This window comes from Vigna unguiculata, chromosome 7 (assembly GCF_004118075.2).
Source record: "Vigna unguiculata cultivar IT97K-499-35 chromosome 7, ASM411807v1, whole genome shotgun sequence".
Classification (NCBI taxonomy): domain Eukaryota; kingdom Viridiplantae; phylum Streptophyta; class Magnoliopsida; order Fabales; family Fabaceae; genus Vigna; species Vigna unguiculata.
The window spans coordinates 19120923-19141078 of NC_040285.1; the positions used below are offsets into that span (position 1 = coordinate 19120923).

General features: G+C 33.5%; 2 protein-coding genes and 1 non-coding gene across 3 annotated transcripts; 2 read left to right on the forward strand and 1 right to left on the reverse strand.

Annotated features, from left to right (window-relative positions):
- Positions 1–2207: 2207 nt before the first annotated feature.
- On the forward strand, positions 2208–2846 carry LOC114191261. Its single transcript, XM_028080433.1, has one exon. It carries the CDS (start codon positions 2208–2210, stop codon positions 2844–2846), a length of 639 nt encoding a protein of 212 aa, XP_027936234.1.
- A 6535-nt stretch (positions 2847–9381) lies between these two features.
- On the reverse strand, positions 9382–9453 carry TRNAK-UUU. The gene has a single exon. It is a non-coding gene; the product is annotated as a tRNA-Lys (tRNA).
- A 6984-nt stretch (positions 9454–16437) lies between these two features.
- Positions 16438–19689, forward strand: LOC114191262. Its single transcript, XM_028080434.1, has 12 exons — positions 16438–16492; positions 16846–16943; positions 17020–17417; positions 17460–17646; positions 17722–17847; positions 17925–18427; positions 18512–18596; positions 18679–18768; positions 19040–19168; positions 19255–19358; positions 19449–19539; positions 19633–19689. The coding sequence occupies exons 1-12, from the start codon at positions 16438–16440 to the stop codon at positions 19687–19689; spliced, it is 1923 nt and encodes a 640-aa protein (XP_027936235.1).
- Positions 19690–20156: the final 467 nt, after the last annotated feature.

The window sequence follows — 20156 nt, forward strand, 5'->3', positions numbered from 1 at the left end:
GTTTCAAGAGTTTCAACTCTGAGTGGATATAAAATTTAAAATGTGCTTAAGTTTAGTAAGTTGTCAAGATAATCATAATTTTATCATAAGTTTTCTCCAAAAAAGAACATTATACAAATATATATAGTGTACTATACCTAGCCGGACTTGGATAACTATACGGTTAAAGTCGCCTACCTATAGTCCCAGATAAAAACAGTAGATGGATAATCGATTAAACAAGGTTACATAGCGGCGTAGACCGCCTACTATAAAATGTCACATTATAACATGAGACCATTAACTTTGAACTCAAGCCTCTCACAAACACTCAGAATTGGGGCTCAGCCCAGGCCCATAGAAAATCTAGATATTAGCTCAAAATGACTCAATAGGGACCCAACCCATAGGAAGGTGCAGACACATTTAATGACTCTATAAATACATGTGGACCCCAACAATTAAGAGGTACGCTTTCATTAATTCCCTAATTTGAGATTTAACTTTTGAGAGTCCTTATTGACTTGATCGTCGGAGCCCTCTCCGCAGGTAACCCCTTAAGGGTCCAAACCGCCTACATTAGGAGGCGACATGTATAAGTCAAGAAGTAGCCAACTTGAGAGGTCAATTATTGAGGTAAGGCATTACTTGTTTTCCCTAACATCTCTTATTTGTTTCCGCATGAACATATATTAAATGTAACTGTTTTGCAACCATAACTTTAAGAATATTGTTGGCTTGAATGTTAAAATTAATTGACGAATTAATTCTATTAGTGACTCATTTGTTGAAATATTATGATGGCCCAATTGTGATTTAATAAAATTTAAAGACCTATTGGTTTTTATTATGGGAAGTGATAATAAAAGAAAAGAAAGGCAACTTGATAGACGTTGGTTTATAAAAGGGATTGGGGTTCTCTTTCTGGCCATAAGGTTCTTTTCACAGTAACCCATTGTGAGAAGAGAAAAGAAAGGCAAAGACCACTAGGCCAAAAGCTATAACTATTAATCAGGGTGTAACTCTTTTTACTTAAGAGTGTAACTTAGCTCAAGCGCCACGATTTGATTGTAACTCGACCCACTTAGTCTCCGTCACGGGACAATTGATGCCACATGCAACAATCTTTCCCTCAACAATTATCGTACAAGGAATCCCATTTGGATTGTGACTTAGCCCACTTGGTACCCTCACGGGACAATATTGATGCCACATGCAACAATCTCCCCCTCAGCAATCGAACTTGTGACCTTGGCTTTGATACCAATTGTTAGGATTGAGCGCTTACCACTAAGGCAAAAGCTATAGCTATTAGTTAGGGCACAACTCTTTTTACTTAAGAGTGTAACAACCCAAGCGCCACGATTCGATTGTGACTCGACCCACTTGGTCTCCACCACAAGACAATTGATGTCACATGCAACAATATAGAAGAACATATATTCACATTATCTCTTATGGATTAAGGTTAGTGCTCTATTATTTTTTATTGTTAGAATCCTAAATCTTAAAGATCCTTAATTGTTTTACATATGGTATCAAAGCACCTATTATAGGATTTATGATTCTCCTGTTATGTGATGTTTCTCCTTTATGATGTTTTTTCCTAATTAGATAAACCCTAATTATGAATTTAGGGAATTTTTAAAATTATAAACCCTAATTATAGGTTTTAAGGGTTTTTATTTTTTCCGCTGCTTCAAAGATCGAATGCGAATGACATAATTTTAATTGCATCCGTGAAATTGCATTGAGAAAATTGTCACTGGGTGAAGATTGAACGAGAATTGAATTTCGATGCCATTGAATAAATGCATCTCATTGTGCTTTAATCTTATTTGATATTGAATGTTTTGTTATGAATTAAAAAGCATCTCGTCTCGTGGTGCGTGAATGTATTAAAAAACATTTATTTGAATGCTTACGAATTACCTGCACCTGTTATTAGTGTCAATTCTAGTTGGAATTGAATTAATGACTTTTTTTCACTAATAAATAAGGTTTCAAATAAACAAAAGGCACTTATGTATGTTCATAATCTGCTGCATTAACGAGTTTGTATAATTAAATGGATGCATGAGTTTGTTGATTTAATTTAATTGGCCGAATCAATTAATAGGTTTTATTAAATTACGTTTAAAGACATCCATTTGTTTGAATTAAAAATTATGAAAATGCTATGTATGGTATGTTTAGGGTTTAGGGTTTAGGGTTTAGGGTTTAGTTTTATGGCTCAAGGCATTAATGTTAGGCATGTTTTAATTGCAGTCTCTACTCCGATATCTTTACACTCGCACATTGCGTCTATTCCCGTCTTTAATGGGTTAAATTTCCCTGATTGGAGTGAACAAGTCCAATTTCACATAGGTGTGTTGGATCTTGATCTAGCTTTTCAAGTTGAAAAGCCGACTGCTATCACGGATGCCAATAGCAATGAAGAGAAAGCCCATTACAAAGCTTGGGAAAGGTCAAACAAACTTAGCTTAATGTTTATAAGAATGAGCATAGCAAGCAATATTAAGTCAGCTCTTCCCAAAAGTGATAACACAAAAGAATTTATGAAATTTGTGAAAGAGCGCTCCCAAACTGCTGATAAATCTCTCGCTGGGACACTGATGAGTACTTTGACAACCATGAAGTTTGACGATTCGCGTACTATGCACAGACATATGATTGAGATAAAAAATATCACAACAAGACTTAAGTCTCTAGTAATGGCAATAGATGAAGGTTTCCTCATGCAATTCATTCTAAACTCATTACCGTGTGAGTATGGTCTGTTCCAAATGAACTACAATACCATGAAAGACAAGTGGAATGTGCATGAATTGCACAATATGCTAGTTCAGGAGTGTTGGCACAAGTAAGCTTGAAGCAAAAAATTGATAAAGCCATGTGCATGAAGATCTTAAGTGTTTGATGAAGATTGATGAAGATCCTCTTGAAGATTAAGTTTTAGTTTGTTAAATCTGTATATAATATGTTAAATGTAATGTGTTAGTGTTATACATTGTTGATAGGCTATATGACATAGGTTAGATGTCTTGTGTGCCTTAGTGTGTCTCTTTTAATCTGTTAAAATGGGTTTTAACAGGTTAAAAGGCTTGTTGTATATAGTTTCTCGTATGAATGCATTCAATCAGTTGAATTATTTTTCAATCGACTGATTTCACTTAAGTCAGGTGAAATCAGCTGATTGTACGGAAAATTCAATCCACTGTTTTCACTAAACCAGACTATATAAGCTGTGTTTTCGCGAGCAGAGATGCGAATCAGAGTTTTTCTGAATGAAATCGTGTCATTCATCTCTGGGAAGCGTTCTCTCTTTGCAATACACATATGCAACTCGTGTTTGAAGATCTTGGTTGATCTTGGAGGCATTTTGGCTTGTGAGTAGCTTGAAGAACACATGTATGGTATGCTAGGGACAACCACCATCTTGTGCCTCTGGATGGTTTGCTTGATGTGATTTCAGGTCTGCAAGTGTGATTCTTGTAGGTTGTGGTTCTAGATTTTTGTGAGTCAAAAATCTTGTGTGCTTTGTGTTCAAAAGTGTAATCTTGGTGTTTGATCTGTAAAACTTTTGAATATAGTGGAAAACAGGCTCAGGTTCTCCTGGAAAACTAGATGTAGCTTTGTGATTGAGTGAATCAATATAAAAACAGTTGTGCATTCTTCTTTCCCTCATCTCCCTCTCTTTGAAACTCTTTAAAAACTCAAGAAAACCAAGCAATTTGATCTTTGATATGATTTAATGCGTTCTTGTGTAATCTGAGGCTTTATACTTGTTATAAATACTGATTGGAACATGTCTTATATGTAAAAGATTATTGTTTGAGTTGAATTCGGGAATTCTGCATTCGGCATAATTCTCCCGTATTTTAGCCGACTGATTTGTATTTTTAATCGACTGTTTCATAGCATCAAGAACAATTTAGTCTGCTGTTTTATATTTTAATCGAATGAAAGTGTACTGGTCTGCTGCATTTACATCCAAACTTTCCAGTCCATTAGATTCAATTGAAAAAGAGTTTAAGATTTTGAGACAGTTTTATAAAGCCAATTCACCCCCCCCCCTTCTTGGCTAAACTCATCATTTCAAAACTAACAAGGAGGAGACCCGACTGAAGAACTTAGGAAACCATTCTATTCAATATGTGAAGAATCAAGGAGCTGGAAAGAAAGTTGCCAAGAAACATGGAAAGGGTAAAGGACCATTGAAAATTGATGAGTCCTCAACAAAAATCCAGAAGAAAAATGACAAATGTCATTTATGCGGGAAATCTGGACATTTCCATAAGGACTGCATAAAGCGTAGAGCTTGGTTCGAAAAGAAAGGTGAGCATAATGCTTATGTTTTTAAATAAACTTAACTGAAGTTCTCCATAATATGTGGTGGATTGATTCTAGATGTATGACTCATGTTTCTAATGTGATGTAGGTATTTCTTACAACCCGAACCATAAACCCAAATGAGAAGTTCGTCTTCATAGGCAATAAAAAGAAAGTTCTAGTGGAAGCAATCAGGACTTATCGCCTAATCCTTGACACTGGATATCACTTAGACCTTATAGATACCTTTTATGTACCTAATATCACTAGGAATTTAATTTCTTTGTCTAAACTTGATGTTGTTGGATATTTTTTTAAGTTTGGGAATGGTTGTTTCGATTTGTTTAAGCGTATTTTTATGATTGGATCTGGTACATTTTATGATGATTTATATAAATTGAATTAGGATAATTTATATGCTGAAACTCTTATGACCTTGCATCACAATGTTGGCACTAAACGTAGTTTAGTGGATGAACGATCTTCTTACTTATGAGATAAGCGTTTGGAACATATTTTCAAAGAAAGAATGCAAAGATTAGTAAAGAATGAAATCCTTCCGGATTTAGATTTTACTAATATGAACGTGTGTGTGGATTGTATTAAAGGCAAACAAACAAAACATATAAAGAAAGGAGCCACGAGAAGCACTCGGCTTCTTGAAATCATACACACCGATATATGTGGTCATTTGATATAAATTCTTTTAATAAAGGGAAGTATTTCATCACCTTTATTGATAATTTTTCGTGTTATGGACATGTCTATCTACTGCATGAGAAATCCCAATCAGTGAATGCCTTGGAAGTTTACATAAATGAAGTGGAAAGACAATTAGACAGAAAAGTGAAAATCATAAGATCTGGTAGAGGTGGTGAGTATTATGAAAGATATGATAAAAGTGGACAACACCCTGGGACGTTCGCTAAGTTCCTTGAGAAACTTGGTATTTGTGCTCAATACACAATGTCAAGCACACCATAACAAAATGTTGTATCAGAAAGGCGTAGTCGAACCTTAATGGATATGGTTAGGAGTATGTTAAGTAATTCATGTTTACATGTATCATTGTGAATGTGTGCTTTAAAGACTGTCATGTATTTTTTGAACATGGTTCATAGTAAAGCTATTCCAAAGACTCTTTTTGAGTTGTGGACGAGTAGGAAACGTAGTTTGACACCTACATGTTTGGGGCTATCATGTAGAAGTAAGAATATACAATTCGCAAGAAAAGAAACTAGATGAAAGAACAATCAGTGGATATTTCATTAGTTATCCAGAAAAATCAAAATGGTATATGTTTTATTGTCCTACCCATAGTACAAGAATCGTTGAAACTAGAAATGCTCGGTTCAGTAAGAATGATGAAACCAGTGGGAGTGAATCTTCACGAAATATGGAGATTAAGGAAGTTAGAGTACAAGTTCCTGTAGTTAGTACTTCCTTATCAAAAGTTGTTGTTCCACATGTTGTAGTAGACATTGCAAAAAAAATTAAATTCTACCCCAAATCGATATAAAATGTGTCCTATTTCGATAACTAGAGCAAATGTTATTGCTGTTTGAAGTTTTGCTAAAAACATACACAATTTTTTTCACTATAAAAACTACTAAACACCACTACAATGACTCTAACATCAACACACACTCACTGAAACACAACACTACAATGGTAGCACTGAACAAAACAATAAAACAGTAATGAAAATTTGATAAAACAGTAATGAAAACAGTGTTGATTCCCTTATTCGAATGGAAATCTTCCAATCACAAGTCACAAAATTAATTAGCTATCATTACTCTATTGAACTCCTGAAATAATCAACTAAGCGAAGATTAGAACTGAAATTCAACATGCAATTAACCAAAACACTCATTCATTCATCTGTAATGGCATCATTAAGCATGATAATAGCCCCAAAACGAAATGACCCATTCTGCAAAATAAGCTTAAACAGAATGCTTCATCCATTAAGCACAAAAAAAAATCTAAATGAAGAGTAAGATAAACTCTACCATTTGAAATAGTAACCTCAAGGTTTCAATTCATTATCTACAAGGAATCAACACATTAAATTAGTGTTCCATGGATTGCGAACCAAAGCTCAACCCTAAACGGAATACAACCATTGAATGATAGGAAAACAGTGACGAAAACGTAAGATGGTGCAAAAAGTGTCAAACAATAACAAAGCAACTTATCAAATCCTGAATAGAAGATGAAACATGGATTCAATAAGGTCCCAATGTTAAAACGAAACTGCCCAAGCTTCCAAACGTGCAAAAAACGTAAAATCCACAATGGGTGCTTTCAATAATGCACAAAAATAGAAGAAAATTGTGCTAAAACATCAAAATTTAGGTGGCACCTCCATGGGTAACCATACAAAGCTCTCAAAATGTAAAAATAGAGGGTGGAGAAGATGAAGATGCGGCTGCCACACCTACAAGACCTAAATTTTTGTGGTCACATCACTACAAACCAACATATTTACAAAATTGTCATTTTGCCACTCAAAATTATAAAAATGCCACTATGGGCTGAAAATGCTAGCCCAATGACGTGGATAGACTGACTGACATGGCGCAAGCGTGGCAATGATGTGGAAATCATGTGGTAACTCTTTCTTGACCTTATGATAAATGTCCAAGCTCCAAAATTTGCTCCACATAATACCTAAAAACAATTAAAAACAATAATTAGACCAATTAATGTCAAATTACTCAAAATTTGGAATAATGGCCCAATGAAGCCTAATTGAAGAAAATGCACTAACAAAAGACAATTAAGCACTAAACAACCCTCAAGAATGGCACACAAAAGGCAATGGAATAAGGGAAAATAATGACTTATCATATACATTCACCTATCAAGGCCATATCAGCACTTAAACATCCATTACTAGTCATACTCTTAGGGAATTCAAACAACTCATCATGAGTGACGTATATCTCTAGCTACAAACATCCAATTCAAATCTCCACCGTCCAAAGTAAAGAAAAATATGCTATGGATCACTTGTCAAAATTTCACACAAATCAGATGGTTAACGAATCAAAAAACCCAATTTTACGAAAACTACGCATACTAGAAAAATTGGAGTCGCCTAGTGACTAGATCTTGCCACCCAGCGAAACAACATCAAAGACCTAGCGCCTGGAGGTAGGAAACCACGCTCGGAGGTTCCTGTTGCGTAAAAGGTACAAAAAATAGCACAATTGCACATTGTTCACGTCTCCTGGCGAAGTCACCCTTGCCGCCAACGGTTCATCACAAAAACCTAGAAAAAACACATAATTCATGCATCGCGTGGCAAACCTTGCAGTTTCAAGAAAAAATCAAGAAACGTGAAAGCAGAGAAGGTTTTGATCATACCAAGGCACCACAGGCATGCATTATACTATGCAAACATCATAAAACAATTATACACATAAAGAAGCTCCCATAACCTAGTTTTCTCGCTTCCAATTTGTAAAGCTTATGATCCTTGATGATAGCAAAATCCCACTCCTTGGCATCTCCAACTTTTTCACGTCCAATGGCTTCCAAATACCCTCTTAACTCACCTCACCTTTAACTCACTATTATTCTCACCTCCCACTCTAATTTTTAATTGCCTTAATGATTAAAATGAATTTTGCATTAACAAGGAGCTTAATGATCATTCAATTACTATTTTATGATGATTTTCCAGCCCTTCCAACTACTCTTTTAGATGACTAGGGTTTTCTATACATAATCACACCATTGTCAAATCAATGCACAATCATTCAACCAATTAATGTTTCGTGATAATTCCTATACATCTAGGAATTTATAATCACTCATCATGATTAAGCATATCATTAAAATTAATAAACTATTAAAATAACATACAAAGGACTCAAACCCAAGTCCTTTTCACATAACTAAGTACTCTCAACCACTTAAGCTAGTACCATTCCACGTCATAAACCCCAATTAAATGACATAAAGGTTCCCACTACCCACATTTATTAAACAATTATTTATTTATTTATTTAAATTTTTCGAGTCTTACATGTGGCTCTTAGCTCCAATTTTCCACCACTCGGCCTTGGGCAGTTTGACAGCATTATGTACTTGAAGCACTAGGCGTGATTCCAGTGGTGCCTAACGCGGGTATTTGCTTCAAAATCAATATTTTCTTGTCAAATCATGCTCCCATGAGTTTTTTCTTGTTTTTCTCCACCACAAATGTTTTCTATTAACTTATTTAACACACTTAAAAGAGAGATTATAGGCAAAACAAACATAAAACAACTAAAACACAAAACAAAACACACTAAATTTGAGAATATAACAAGATAAAAGCTTGGAAAGAGTTTATTTATTCATGACATTAAAGACATAAAAGGAGGTATAAATGGACATTATCACTAATCTAAGTTGAGTCAAGTTGGACTGAAAGAAGTCAAGTTAGGTTTAAGGCGAGTTAAATCAAGCTTGGGTTAGGCCATGTCAAGATCAATCCAAGTTAGGTCGAACTGAGATGGACACACCTAGGTTAGATCCACATCGATTAAAGAGTTCGGCCAAGGCCATCTCGAGTCGGATTGGACCAAGGTTAGATTGGGTTAAATTGAGATTAGGTCAACTTGGCCCAAATCAAGAGGTCAAATCAAATTAGGTCCAAGTCATGTAAGGTTAGATCATGTCTATCATGCCTAGGGATGTCAACGGGGCAGGTAGGGTATGGATAGTAGCTCCCTCGTACCCTACCCGCTGGATAAAATCTACTATGTCCCGTACTCATACCTGTCGGGTATCCGTTATGCGGGTATCTGCATAATTTTTTAATATCCAAGGATATCTACGGGTATCCGTGAATATTTACAAAAAATAAATAAATAAATATTTAACAACATATTTTAATCGTAAATTCAAATAAAATACAATACATAACATTCATAAATTTTAAACAAAGTTCAAATATCCAATTTAAATAGTGTTGAATGACAGTTTACAAAGAAATGAATTTTTTTTTAAAACTAATTGATAAAAAAATAATTCATTCAAAATCAATATGTCAAATTTTTTAATTATGTTTTTTTCCGTTGCCGAGAATTGAACCCAAATCTCCTGGGTAAAAGCCAGATATCCTAACCACTAGACAACAACGGATATCTGATTATTATTATTATTTGATTAGTTCAATATCATTATATCTGCTTAAGACTCAATTATACCCACTGCCAAATCTTTATGAATAATTTAATATATAATTTTAAATATATTTTTTAAATATTTAATATTTTTAATATATTTTATATATTTGATATTTTAAAAAAGTTTTATACATCTAAATCTATATATATATATAAAAAGAAAAAAAAATTTGTCCACGTTTATTTTTCAAGTTTACATTTTAAATATTTTTTAAATAAAAATAATTATTTTATCAATATTATCTTTTAAGTGATAATTTGTTTAATTTAACATTTTCTTATTTGACTATTTTTTTAAATTTAATCATTATAAATGAAAATGAATTATAGTAAAATTGTAAAAATTATTTATATTTAGTTTTATAATTATAATATTAACAATAATTATAATTTTATTATGTTTTATTATCATAAAAAAAGTAAATATAATGTTTTTACTAGTTTCTATACAAATTTTGGAATTACTCTTTTGGTTCCTATTTTTGTTCAAAAATATCAAGTGGATCCTCCAGTTTCTTTTTTAGTCTCAATTTGGTTCCGATTTTTTACAAAGTTATGCAATTTGGTCACTTTTCGTTAAATTTCTTGAATCGGATCAAGGTTATTTTTTCAAAATTGAAGTTGTGAATATAGATGGTTCACTTGGTTGGTGTAATTGACATAATCCCAATGTCAATTTTGATGAAAAATAGTTGCTCCGCTTCAAGAAATTTAATGAAAAGTAATAAATTGAATCAATTTTTAAAAAATGGGACCAAATTAAGACTACAAAAATTAGAGGACCAACTTGACATTTTTGGATGAACAAATGGACCAAAGAGTAATTCAACAAAAAAATTGGTACCTCTAAAATTGGCCGAAGATCCGCCACTGATTATATGAATAGCATAATGAAAGAATAAGAAAAAAAAAGTACATTTTAAAAGAACTAAAATTTAAAACAATTTAATTATATGTATATTTGAAGCAATAATATCGTTAACACCAATTGCAAGGTGCTTTGTGTTAGGGATTTTCTAACTATAAAACTCCTCTAGTTTTCTATTTTTTTTCCTTCACCTCTCACTGTCTTCCACCACCCCCCTTCCTTTTTTTTCCTCTCTTCTCAGCTATCATTTTCCCTTTCTCTTCCTTTTAGGGTTTCTATAATTAATGGTAGAGATGGAAAATAAACTTGTCCTTCTAAGTATTGCCCGAACACATTCTCATTTAGATGGAAAATCTCCACATTGACTGGGTATAGGTATGTGTATGGGGAATACCCAACTCTTTCAATTGGGTAAGGGGATTGGGATGAAGATGTACATATCTGCTCCGTCCTACTTCCCACACCCACCATAATACTCATTCCTGCCATATCGTTGTCCCACCATAATACTCATTCCCACCATAATATATATATATATATATATATATATATATATATATATATATATATATATATATATATATATATATATATATATATATAGACACACACACACTTTCTATTTTTTATTTCTTATTATTTGGTTCGTCATGAAATTCATTCTTATCTCCAATATATTTTTCATCTTATCCCAAATTTTATGCAATTATGTTCAAATGATGTATGTTAATTAAATATTTTTTATGTCTCATATTTGAATAGTTTTACTCTTTTTTAATATTTCTATTTATTATATATTTTCTTTTCACATGAGAATATTTAACACTATCAATGTAAGTGTTCCATAGTATACACCTTTCATTTATTAGGTAATATAAAAAATTTAACTTCTTTATTTTATTCTTTTGTTTCATTTGAAGAACTTTTTTATTTCATCAAAACCATTTTCGTTATATATCAATCATTGAGTAAATTGATATTTGAAAAGTTTTCTTGGATCTCTAAAGTTTTTTTCACAGGGATGGCAAAATGGGTTGAGCCCAACGGATTAGCTTGTCATCCCATAGAGAAAAAGCTGGCTCAGGTCAAGAATTTTAGCCTGTTAGCCTGTATTAACTTGACCCGTCAGCCTGTTGGACTACATGATAGGTTGGTCGTTGGTTGACCCGTGCCTGTATCAATGTTTTTTGTTTTTTGCATCTTCACTTTTATTAATAGTTAACATGAATAATGAAATCCAAGTTCTTAAGAGTTTATTTTCATGAATGAATATGTGATTTTTATCTCTATATATTATAGTAGTGTTCTCCTCTTTATCTTTTCTCTTCTAATCAATAATTTAGTAGGTAATCAAGTTTTAAAAAAACAATTTTTTTCTTAAAAAAAGGACGAGCCAAATGGGTTGTCCCGTTAGCCCGTCAACCCATCACAAGACGCGACGGGTTCCATTTTTTGGCTTGTACTGTGTAAACAGGTTCATTTTCAATGGCCAAAAATGGGTCAGGCCAAAATGGGTTGGACTGACCCGTTTTGTCACCCGTAATTTTTCATCTTATCATAACTTTAATTATACATTTTGTTTTCATTTGTACGATTTTATTCAATGGTCTCTCAAATTATTTCTAAAACACACATTTGATAATTTTTTTAATATTTTTATTTATTGTTTATTTTTATAATGTAGAATACTATTTTGATATTTTTTATATAATTATTTTTACTTTCTAGCTCATTATCATATGTGTAATTTTATCACTATAATTTTATAAATAAATTTTATTTACTGCAATATAATTATTTAATTTAATCGCCATGAATCTTTTTTGTCACCATGCAACTTATATTGACGTTTAAAAGGCGAAAAATTTATGTTAAAATTTTATTATTATTAGTTTAATCTTTGTTCTTTGTATGATTTTGATCAAGTGATGTAATATAACTTTTATTAATATGTTAAAAAGAGATTTCATTAGAATTTAAGAAATTTAAGTAAATTGACATTTAAAATAATTTTTAATTTGAATATTTATTTATATTTTATATTTTTTTAAATATTTTTTAATTTTATCAACTATGGAATCATGTGAGGAATAAATGTTTTGGTTCTTATGAAATTTTATTTGGTATTCTAATTTGAAATTGTGCATTCCCGGATGGAGAAGATCTCCAATAAACCGAGGTATTCAATAGACCATGGAATCATGCCAAAATTCAAGTCAGAAATCATGTCTCCACATAGTCGAGGTCATTACAAGAATCCAGAAACATGTCTCCATAGAGTTAAGGTCATTGCAAAAAGCCAAAAAGATGTCTCTCTAGGACTGACGCCACTGATGGTGGCTGGTTGATGGTTCAAGATTTGTGAGGATGTTACCTTAGGACCGACCTCCCTATAGGAAGCTAAGATTGAGAGGAGTATATTCGAGAATATAAAGGAGAATCTTGGCGAAAAATCTCATCTACATTTGATGAATATAAACCAGATTAGGAAATATTATTGTTATTATTTACTAATTATCTTTTGATTAAATTATTTGAGAATATTTGATTATGTATATCTACAAAAATTGTACCCGACTTGCTTATAAATAAGAGTGTTACTCCCACGGTCAAGGGACGAAATTATTTTGGCCTAAGTGAGTCATTAACTAAGATTAAAATATTTATTTCTTTTTGTCTTCGGTCTAAGGTTATTTTACGCATCGACTCCTAAGTGATGTGAGACTTATTGGGTGTACTGGAACAAGCCTCTCAGTCGAGGACAAGGGGAGTTGTTGGTCTCTACGATGGGCGCCAATGTAATATAATTTTATTTGGTATTTTAATTTAAAATATATATAATTATAATATAATTTATTTCTAAATATTTGATATGGAAGAAACAACGCTCATTTTAATATTGAATATTTAATAATATTATATTTTCTTTACCATAATTGTTTATTATTTTATAAAAATTAATTAATTAATATTGAAACAGTAAGAAAACGAGTATGGATACGGGTACGAGTATATACTCGTTATATGGTGGGATGAGAAAAAAACTTGACACCTGTTGTGTTTGGATATGAATATGGGGATGAATTTTTTCATTTACTAGAAATGAGATAGGATAACGAAACTCATCTCCGTCCAACTCCATTGTCATCCTTAATTCATGGGTTGTTGTTCAAACTTTAGTTGGAGTTATACATGTTTGTAGGTTGTATGTTGGTTATCACCTACTTGAAATTTGGGTTCATGAGATGCACATGAGGTGTGTAAGAATGTTTTTGGTGGTGTTTGGGATAATGGAGCGCGTTGGTATAAAGAGGAAGAGACTTTTACCATTTTTATTATTTATCATTTTGCTTCTTTATACCGTTTTTTATTATATTTATATTTATTGAATGATATTTGGAGATAGTAGATGATAATTTAAGAAAGGAAAATGATATGCTGACCCCTTATATTGACTCCATAAGTGACTCCATGACATGGCATGCACAGGTGGATTTAATTTTTTAAATTAAAATTAATTTTTTTGAAACATTTTACTTGAGACGTGGCAAAAGCGGAGAGTGGGTTTGGGCTTGAATAATCGGGTCAGCAGTAGTTTTGGATAGTGGGTTAGGCAGCATCAGTTTTTGGAGAGTGGGTTGAACATTTCTATTTGCTCCTTCTCCCGCGCACTCAGTCTCCGCACAATCTCCGCACAATCGCCGCACGAAGACGCTCTTCTCACCAGCAGGGTGTGCATTTTAGATGGCGAAGGGTTTATTGGTAAAAAATTTTAACATTGTTTCCTTCTCCCCGTGCTCACTGGTATGGTTCTGACTTCACCCCTTATTGTGGTCGCAGTTGTAGGTTCTAGTGTCACCGGCAAGGGCATCGGTTTCTGGAGTGGTTGTTGTGGCGAAGGAAGATAGCAAAATCTGTGTGGCGGCTAAACCTTGAAAGGGTTAGGGTTTGCGGATTTGGAGGGCGTTTGCTGCGGAGGAGTTCAACCGTTTGTGTTTTCTCCTTCTCCCGCGTACTCAGTCAAAAAGCGTATTCTCTCCGCACAGTCGCCGTTTTTCTTCCCACCGGCAAGGTATGCAGTGTAGATGGCGAATGGTTTTTTGGTCGAAAATTTGATCTTTCTTTCGTTTCTCCCCCGCGCTAACTGGTATGAGTTCTCATTTCACCCCCTTTTGTGGTCGCAGTTGTAGGTTCTATTGTCACCGACAACGGCAACGGTTTTCATAGTGAAAGGGAGTTCTGACGAAGCATCTCCTCCATTGTTCAAAGGTCGCACTTCTACGAAGGACCGGGACCGGGTTTGTAGCAGATTGTAGGTATGACGATTTTCTTTCTATTTGTTTTGTTAGGGTTTGTTTTGTTGCGTTTTGATAATTGTTAGATGTCGTGATTGTTCTTCATGGATTGACCAGCCATCAGGATATGAACAATTTATTTGTAAAGATTTACTGTTGTTTTTCTCTTTCTGGCTTCGCTGCATATGACCTGCAAGACACACGTTGAAAATACCTTGTTGAAAATTACTGCCAGAAAAATTACATGTATAGAAGAGTATCCCCAAATTATGAAGCAAATTTTTCATTTTTTCTGGCAGAAAAATACCTTGTTGAAACATCTAACATCTCAAACTCTTTCACAAGATGATCACAGATGTCCTAGTAGACACTTTGTTTTTGTATTGTTTTGGTTCTTTCTGTAATATTTGCTCATTATAGTTTTGAAGGGTCAACTTGTGAAAAGAATACAAAATAAAATAAAAAGATCATATGATCATTTTCATATCTCTGTAGTGACATCATCATTGTAATATTTTGTACTAGGGTTTAAGATAAGAGCTCCAGTAGCCACTAATTGGTTATCAACACACATAACTAGTGCATCCATATCCACTATTATTGTATCCATTCATCACCAACATTGCTGAAACACCATTTTTTTTTCTTATCACTGCCTAAACGTAAAAGTTAAACTGTGATAAAGATTTACTGTTAAAGTCATTATATTTTGAGTTTGAAACTGTGATAAAGATTTATTGTTAAAGTCATTGATGAAATTTGTCTTTTTTCAATTATTTGTTCATCTGTAGCGACTTCCATGATCAATTTTTTGAGTTTGAAGTGGTACAAATTTGCATATGTCAAAATGATGTAGACCATGTTAATATGTTATCTGATTCATCATACAGCATATATTTGGAGTTTATCTATCTGTGCCTTTGACATGACCTTTTGAATGTGGTGTGACACAATAATTAAATCATCCTCTTAGGGAAACCAAGTACTAGTTTTGTGAATAGGTATATTAAATCTGTCACATTTTGTTTGTGATGACCTCTATGCAAGTAAGTGATGACCTGTGCAGCATTTGTTGCAACAATGAGGTTTGACTCAATTTTTTGAACTGATACTATAGCAGTCAATTCGTGTGTTTGGGGTGACTGAATTTGGTTAATAATATGTGATTTGTAATAAGTGGGGTTAAACATGTGTGATTTGTTGGTGATGACTTTTGTGCACTGTGTGTGATGATTTGTGTGCAAGTAAGTGATGACCTGTGCAACATTTGTTGCAACAATGTGGTTTGACTCAATTTTTTGAACTGATACTATAGCAGTCAATTCGTGTGTTTGGAGTGACTGAATTTGGTTAATAATATGTGATTTGTAATAAGTGGGGTTAAACATGTCTGATATGTTGGTGATGAGTTTTGTGCACTGTGTGTGATGACCTGTGTGCAAGTAAGTGATGACCTGTGCAACATTTGTTGCAACAATGAGGTTTGACTCAATTTTTTGAACTGATACTATAGCAGTCAATTCGTGTGTTTGGGGTGACTGAATATGGTTAATAATATGTGATTTGTAATAAGTGGGGATAAACATGTCTGATATGTTGGTGATGACTTTTGTGCACTGTGTGTGATGACCTGTTTGCAAGTGATGACCTGTGCAGCATTTGTTGCAACAATGTGGTTTGACTTAATTTTTTGAACTGATACTATAGCAGTCAATTCGTGTGTTTGGGTGACTGAATTTGGTTAATAATATGTGATTTGTAATAAGTGGGGATAAACATGTCTGATATGTTGGTGATGAGTTTTGTGCACCCAAGTGATGACCTGTTTGCAAGTAAGTAATGACCTGTGCAGCATTTGTTGCAACAATATGGTTTGACTTAACTTTTTGAACTGATACTATAGCAGTCAATTCGTGTGTTTGGGGTGACTGAATTTGGTTAATAATATGTGATTTGTAATAAGTGGGGTTAAACATGTCTGATTTGTTGGTGATGAGTTTTGTGCACCCAAGTGATGACCTGTGATACATTTTTTTAATCAGTATTAATCCAATTTTGTATCTGTTTTATTATGCCAGTCAATAATTGTTTATGATATTATTTACATGTGATAAATTTTCACTTATGTTTGGTACTTTGTGGATATATGTTTGATGAATTTCAATGAACTTGGTATGTTATTTAGGAATTTTAAGTAAGATGTCTAGTAAACGCAAACGCAAATGTATTCCGGAAGCAGGCAACAAGGGAAAGAAGAACAAGGTGGTGGAAAATGTTGATCAGGTATAATTACAATCTTTAAGTGATTTTACTATTTTTATTATTTATAATAAATAATATTTTGTTGATGGTGCTATAGGTGCGAATTGTGCATAGGTGCGAAAGCAAGTACATTGTTGAAGTAAACAATGTACTAAAAGCCACCCACCGTAAGCGGATTCAGGCAACACCATTTAGATGGTGTTTGGAGGTGGACAATGCATTGGAAATAAATTGTCCTTTGTTGAGGGAAGTGTTGCGTAGATGGGTTCCACAAGGGGAATACATTCGTGTAAGTCAACATTTGGTGGGGTTATCGGTTTATGATGTTTGTATATGCTTAGGTTTTAGTATGGTTGGTAAATGTGTTGAATTTGATGTTGATGTAAGTGGGATAGTAGGTTCACTTTTTGAGAAGAAACCAATCACCTTGCGAGACATAATTAACAAGATTAAGAACCTAGTGGTTAGTGATGATGATGTAGACAATGCGTGCAGGTTGTATTTGTTACTTTGTTTTACTGTATTTTATTTTCCTAGGACATCTAGGACAGTGACCAATATGCCTTTCAAAGTGTTAGACAACCTTGACAACTTAAGCGACTATAACTGGGCAGAGTCAGTGCATAGTTTTTTGATCTCTGCACTCAATCATGGATGTAAGGTTGTACGAGAAAAGATAAATACTCGTAGCCTTAACTTAGCCGGATCTGTTGTAGTTGTTCAGGTAATTATTGTTTTAAGAACCTTTATTTTCCTTATGCATTTGCATAATTTATTGATTTGTCTAACATTGTTATAGGTTTGGGCTACTCGTCGTCTTGGCTTAGAAGATGTAGAGGGGGAGGTTCAATTCCCAAGATTTCTGTGGTGGCCCTCCGTGAAGATTAGGACACCTAATATTGAGTCTGCTTTTGAAAAGAATAAGGTTTTATTTGTATATGTTTGGTTAAATTTGGTTTTATTACCAAATGTGTTCCAAAACAGATTTTTTTTTATTTGTAGATTGTGTTTGGTTGGGCCCTAACTGCAGAGGAGAAGAACAACCCAATAGTGCAAAATGTCGTTCATTTTGAGGTGCAATATAATGTGAAAAATGATGGCATTGAGGGTGTTTCTCATTCCAAACAGCAAGTGGATTTGGAAGAAAAATTTGAAAAACATGAACGGGTGATTCTAGACATGAAAGAACAGATAAAGAAGATGCGTGATGAATTTTTTGATGCTCCTGAACCTGACTCCTGTGCAGGTAAAGGAAATGATGTTAATGAAGAAGATGGATGTCCTTCTGAGCAAAAGAAGTGTGATGAAGGCCAGGCTTGTCCTTCACACCGGGAAGAGAGTCCGCAACCTCATGAGTGTGAGGAAGATGACCTGAATGACAAACCAAAAGCCAACCATAATGGAGACGACAAAGCTATTAAGCCTAACACTGACGGTCAAAGTAATACACTATTTATAGATAAGGCTAAATTGTATAAGGATGTGACTGCTGTTGGTTGTTCCAGGTATGCTATTTTTTATTAATAATGTATTCAACCACAACACACACTAATAGTTAACACTTGAAGTTGTTTCATTTGACTTTTCAGAACTATTTATGTTGATTTGAATGGTGAGATATTGAGGAGCGATGAATGTCAATGTTTTCGTCCTCGTGGTTGGATTGATAACATGGTAAATTATGAAACTTAAGTTTATGACTATTTGTATTGTTACTACAACCATGTACTGATATAATTATTGTTTTTGTGTTCAGTCTATAATGTTTGCAGCGTACGAGTTCATGTATAAACAGAAAATGTTGACCGGGAAGATTAGCAGGGTTATATTCAATCCTTTCTATACAGTAAGTTTTTTTTCCCTTTAATATTTATGCTTAAATTAGTGTATAAGTATTGACATTTGTTGTGATTCAAAATGTAGTTATCCTTGATTGTAACAAAAGAAAGGTGAATAGACGTGTGTGGTGTCTAGATGACTACAGGCATTACCTGACACGTGATTTGGTTTCAGTGCAGGATATATTAACAGCAGATTTTGTGAGTATCTTTACTTGTTAAATGGTCTTATATTTTGTTAGCAAATGAAATGTGTTTGTTAATGTTACTTCTATTCAGTTGTTTGCCCCAGTCATTTATGCTGAACATTGGTGGTGTTATGCTTTTAATTGTAAAACGAAAGAGTTCTTTGTCTTAGATTCACTTGCACACAAATGTCGAAGGCGAAAACAGATTGATAGTCACATGGTAAGTCCATGTGTGACATTATAAATTTTCAATTACTGATGTTCATTGTGTTCACATTATTTTTGTTCGATTTATATCTGTTATAGGTACAAAATGTGGAACATCTCTTTTGGCTATTCTTAAATGACAAAAATAAATTGAAGCCAACATTTGAAGTCCATATTGAAGACGTTCCTGAACAGCCTAATTTGTAAGCACAACTTTAATTGAGTAGCCTATTCATACAGCTTGGTTACGTAATTAGGAAGTTTTGAATAAATGTTTTGTTAACCACTTGCAGGCATGATTGTGGTATTATGGTGTTGAAGTATCTTGAGATATGGGACGACATCAAAAGATTTGATGGGAAAAGCATGCCAGCTTACACTGATGTGAGTATAATACCATCGGAACTGTTTACATTTAACTTGCATAAAGTTATTTTGATATGAATATGTAATTAAGTAGTTGTTCGTTGGTGGCAGGAGGATCTACAACAATTCAGGCAGCAGTACATTTGTGACTGGATTCTTCACCCATAAAATAAGCATAGGGAGGTTGTCCTTGAAATATTTAAACCATATTTAAAGAAGTAGAAATGTCAATATTTTAGTGTTGATTAATAGGGTAACTTTAAGGTCTTTTTTTATATGGCTGACGTCCAAAAGAATTCTTACTTGCACTCCTTTGTACAGTGTTAAGAGTGACAATGACTAGAATCAATTTTGTAAACTATGTTCTTAACAATCAATTCTGTTATATATTAAAGTTGCCTGCTGTTTGTTCTGTGTTGACCAACTTCCAATATAAGTGATGACCGACTTCCATATAAGTGTATACCCACTTTATATTTTTGTGTTACCAGGTAACTGATGATAAGTACGTTGGTATCCCTAATTTTGGCACATATTAATTAAATTAACTGTAGAACACCATGATAATGCGAATTTTGTGAACAAAATCTGGGGATAATATTAATGACTACTACTGAACGTAGTAAATAGTAATT

Coding starts and splice junctions, on each gene's coding strand:
- LOC114191261 (XM_028080433.1), top strand. CDS start 2,208: ATGGCTCAAGGCATTAATGTTAGGCATGTTTTAATTGCAGTCTCTACT.
- LOC114191262 (XM_028080434.1), top strand. CDS start 16,438: ATGTCTGATATGTTGGTGATGAGTTTTGTGCACCCAAGTGATGACCTG. Junction 18,769..19,039: donor TATTCAATCCTTTCTATACA/GTAAGTTTTTTT, acceptor ACTTCTATTCAG/TTGTTTGCCCCAGTCATTTA. Junction 19,169..19,254: donor AACAGATTGATAGTCACATG/GTAAGTCCATGT, acceptor TATCTGTTATAG/GTACAAAATGTGGAACATCT.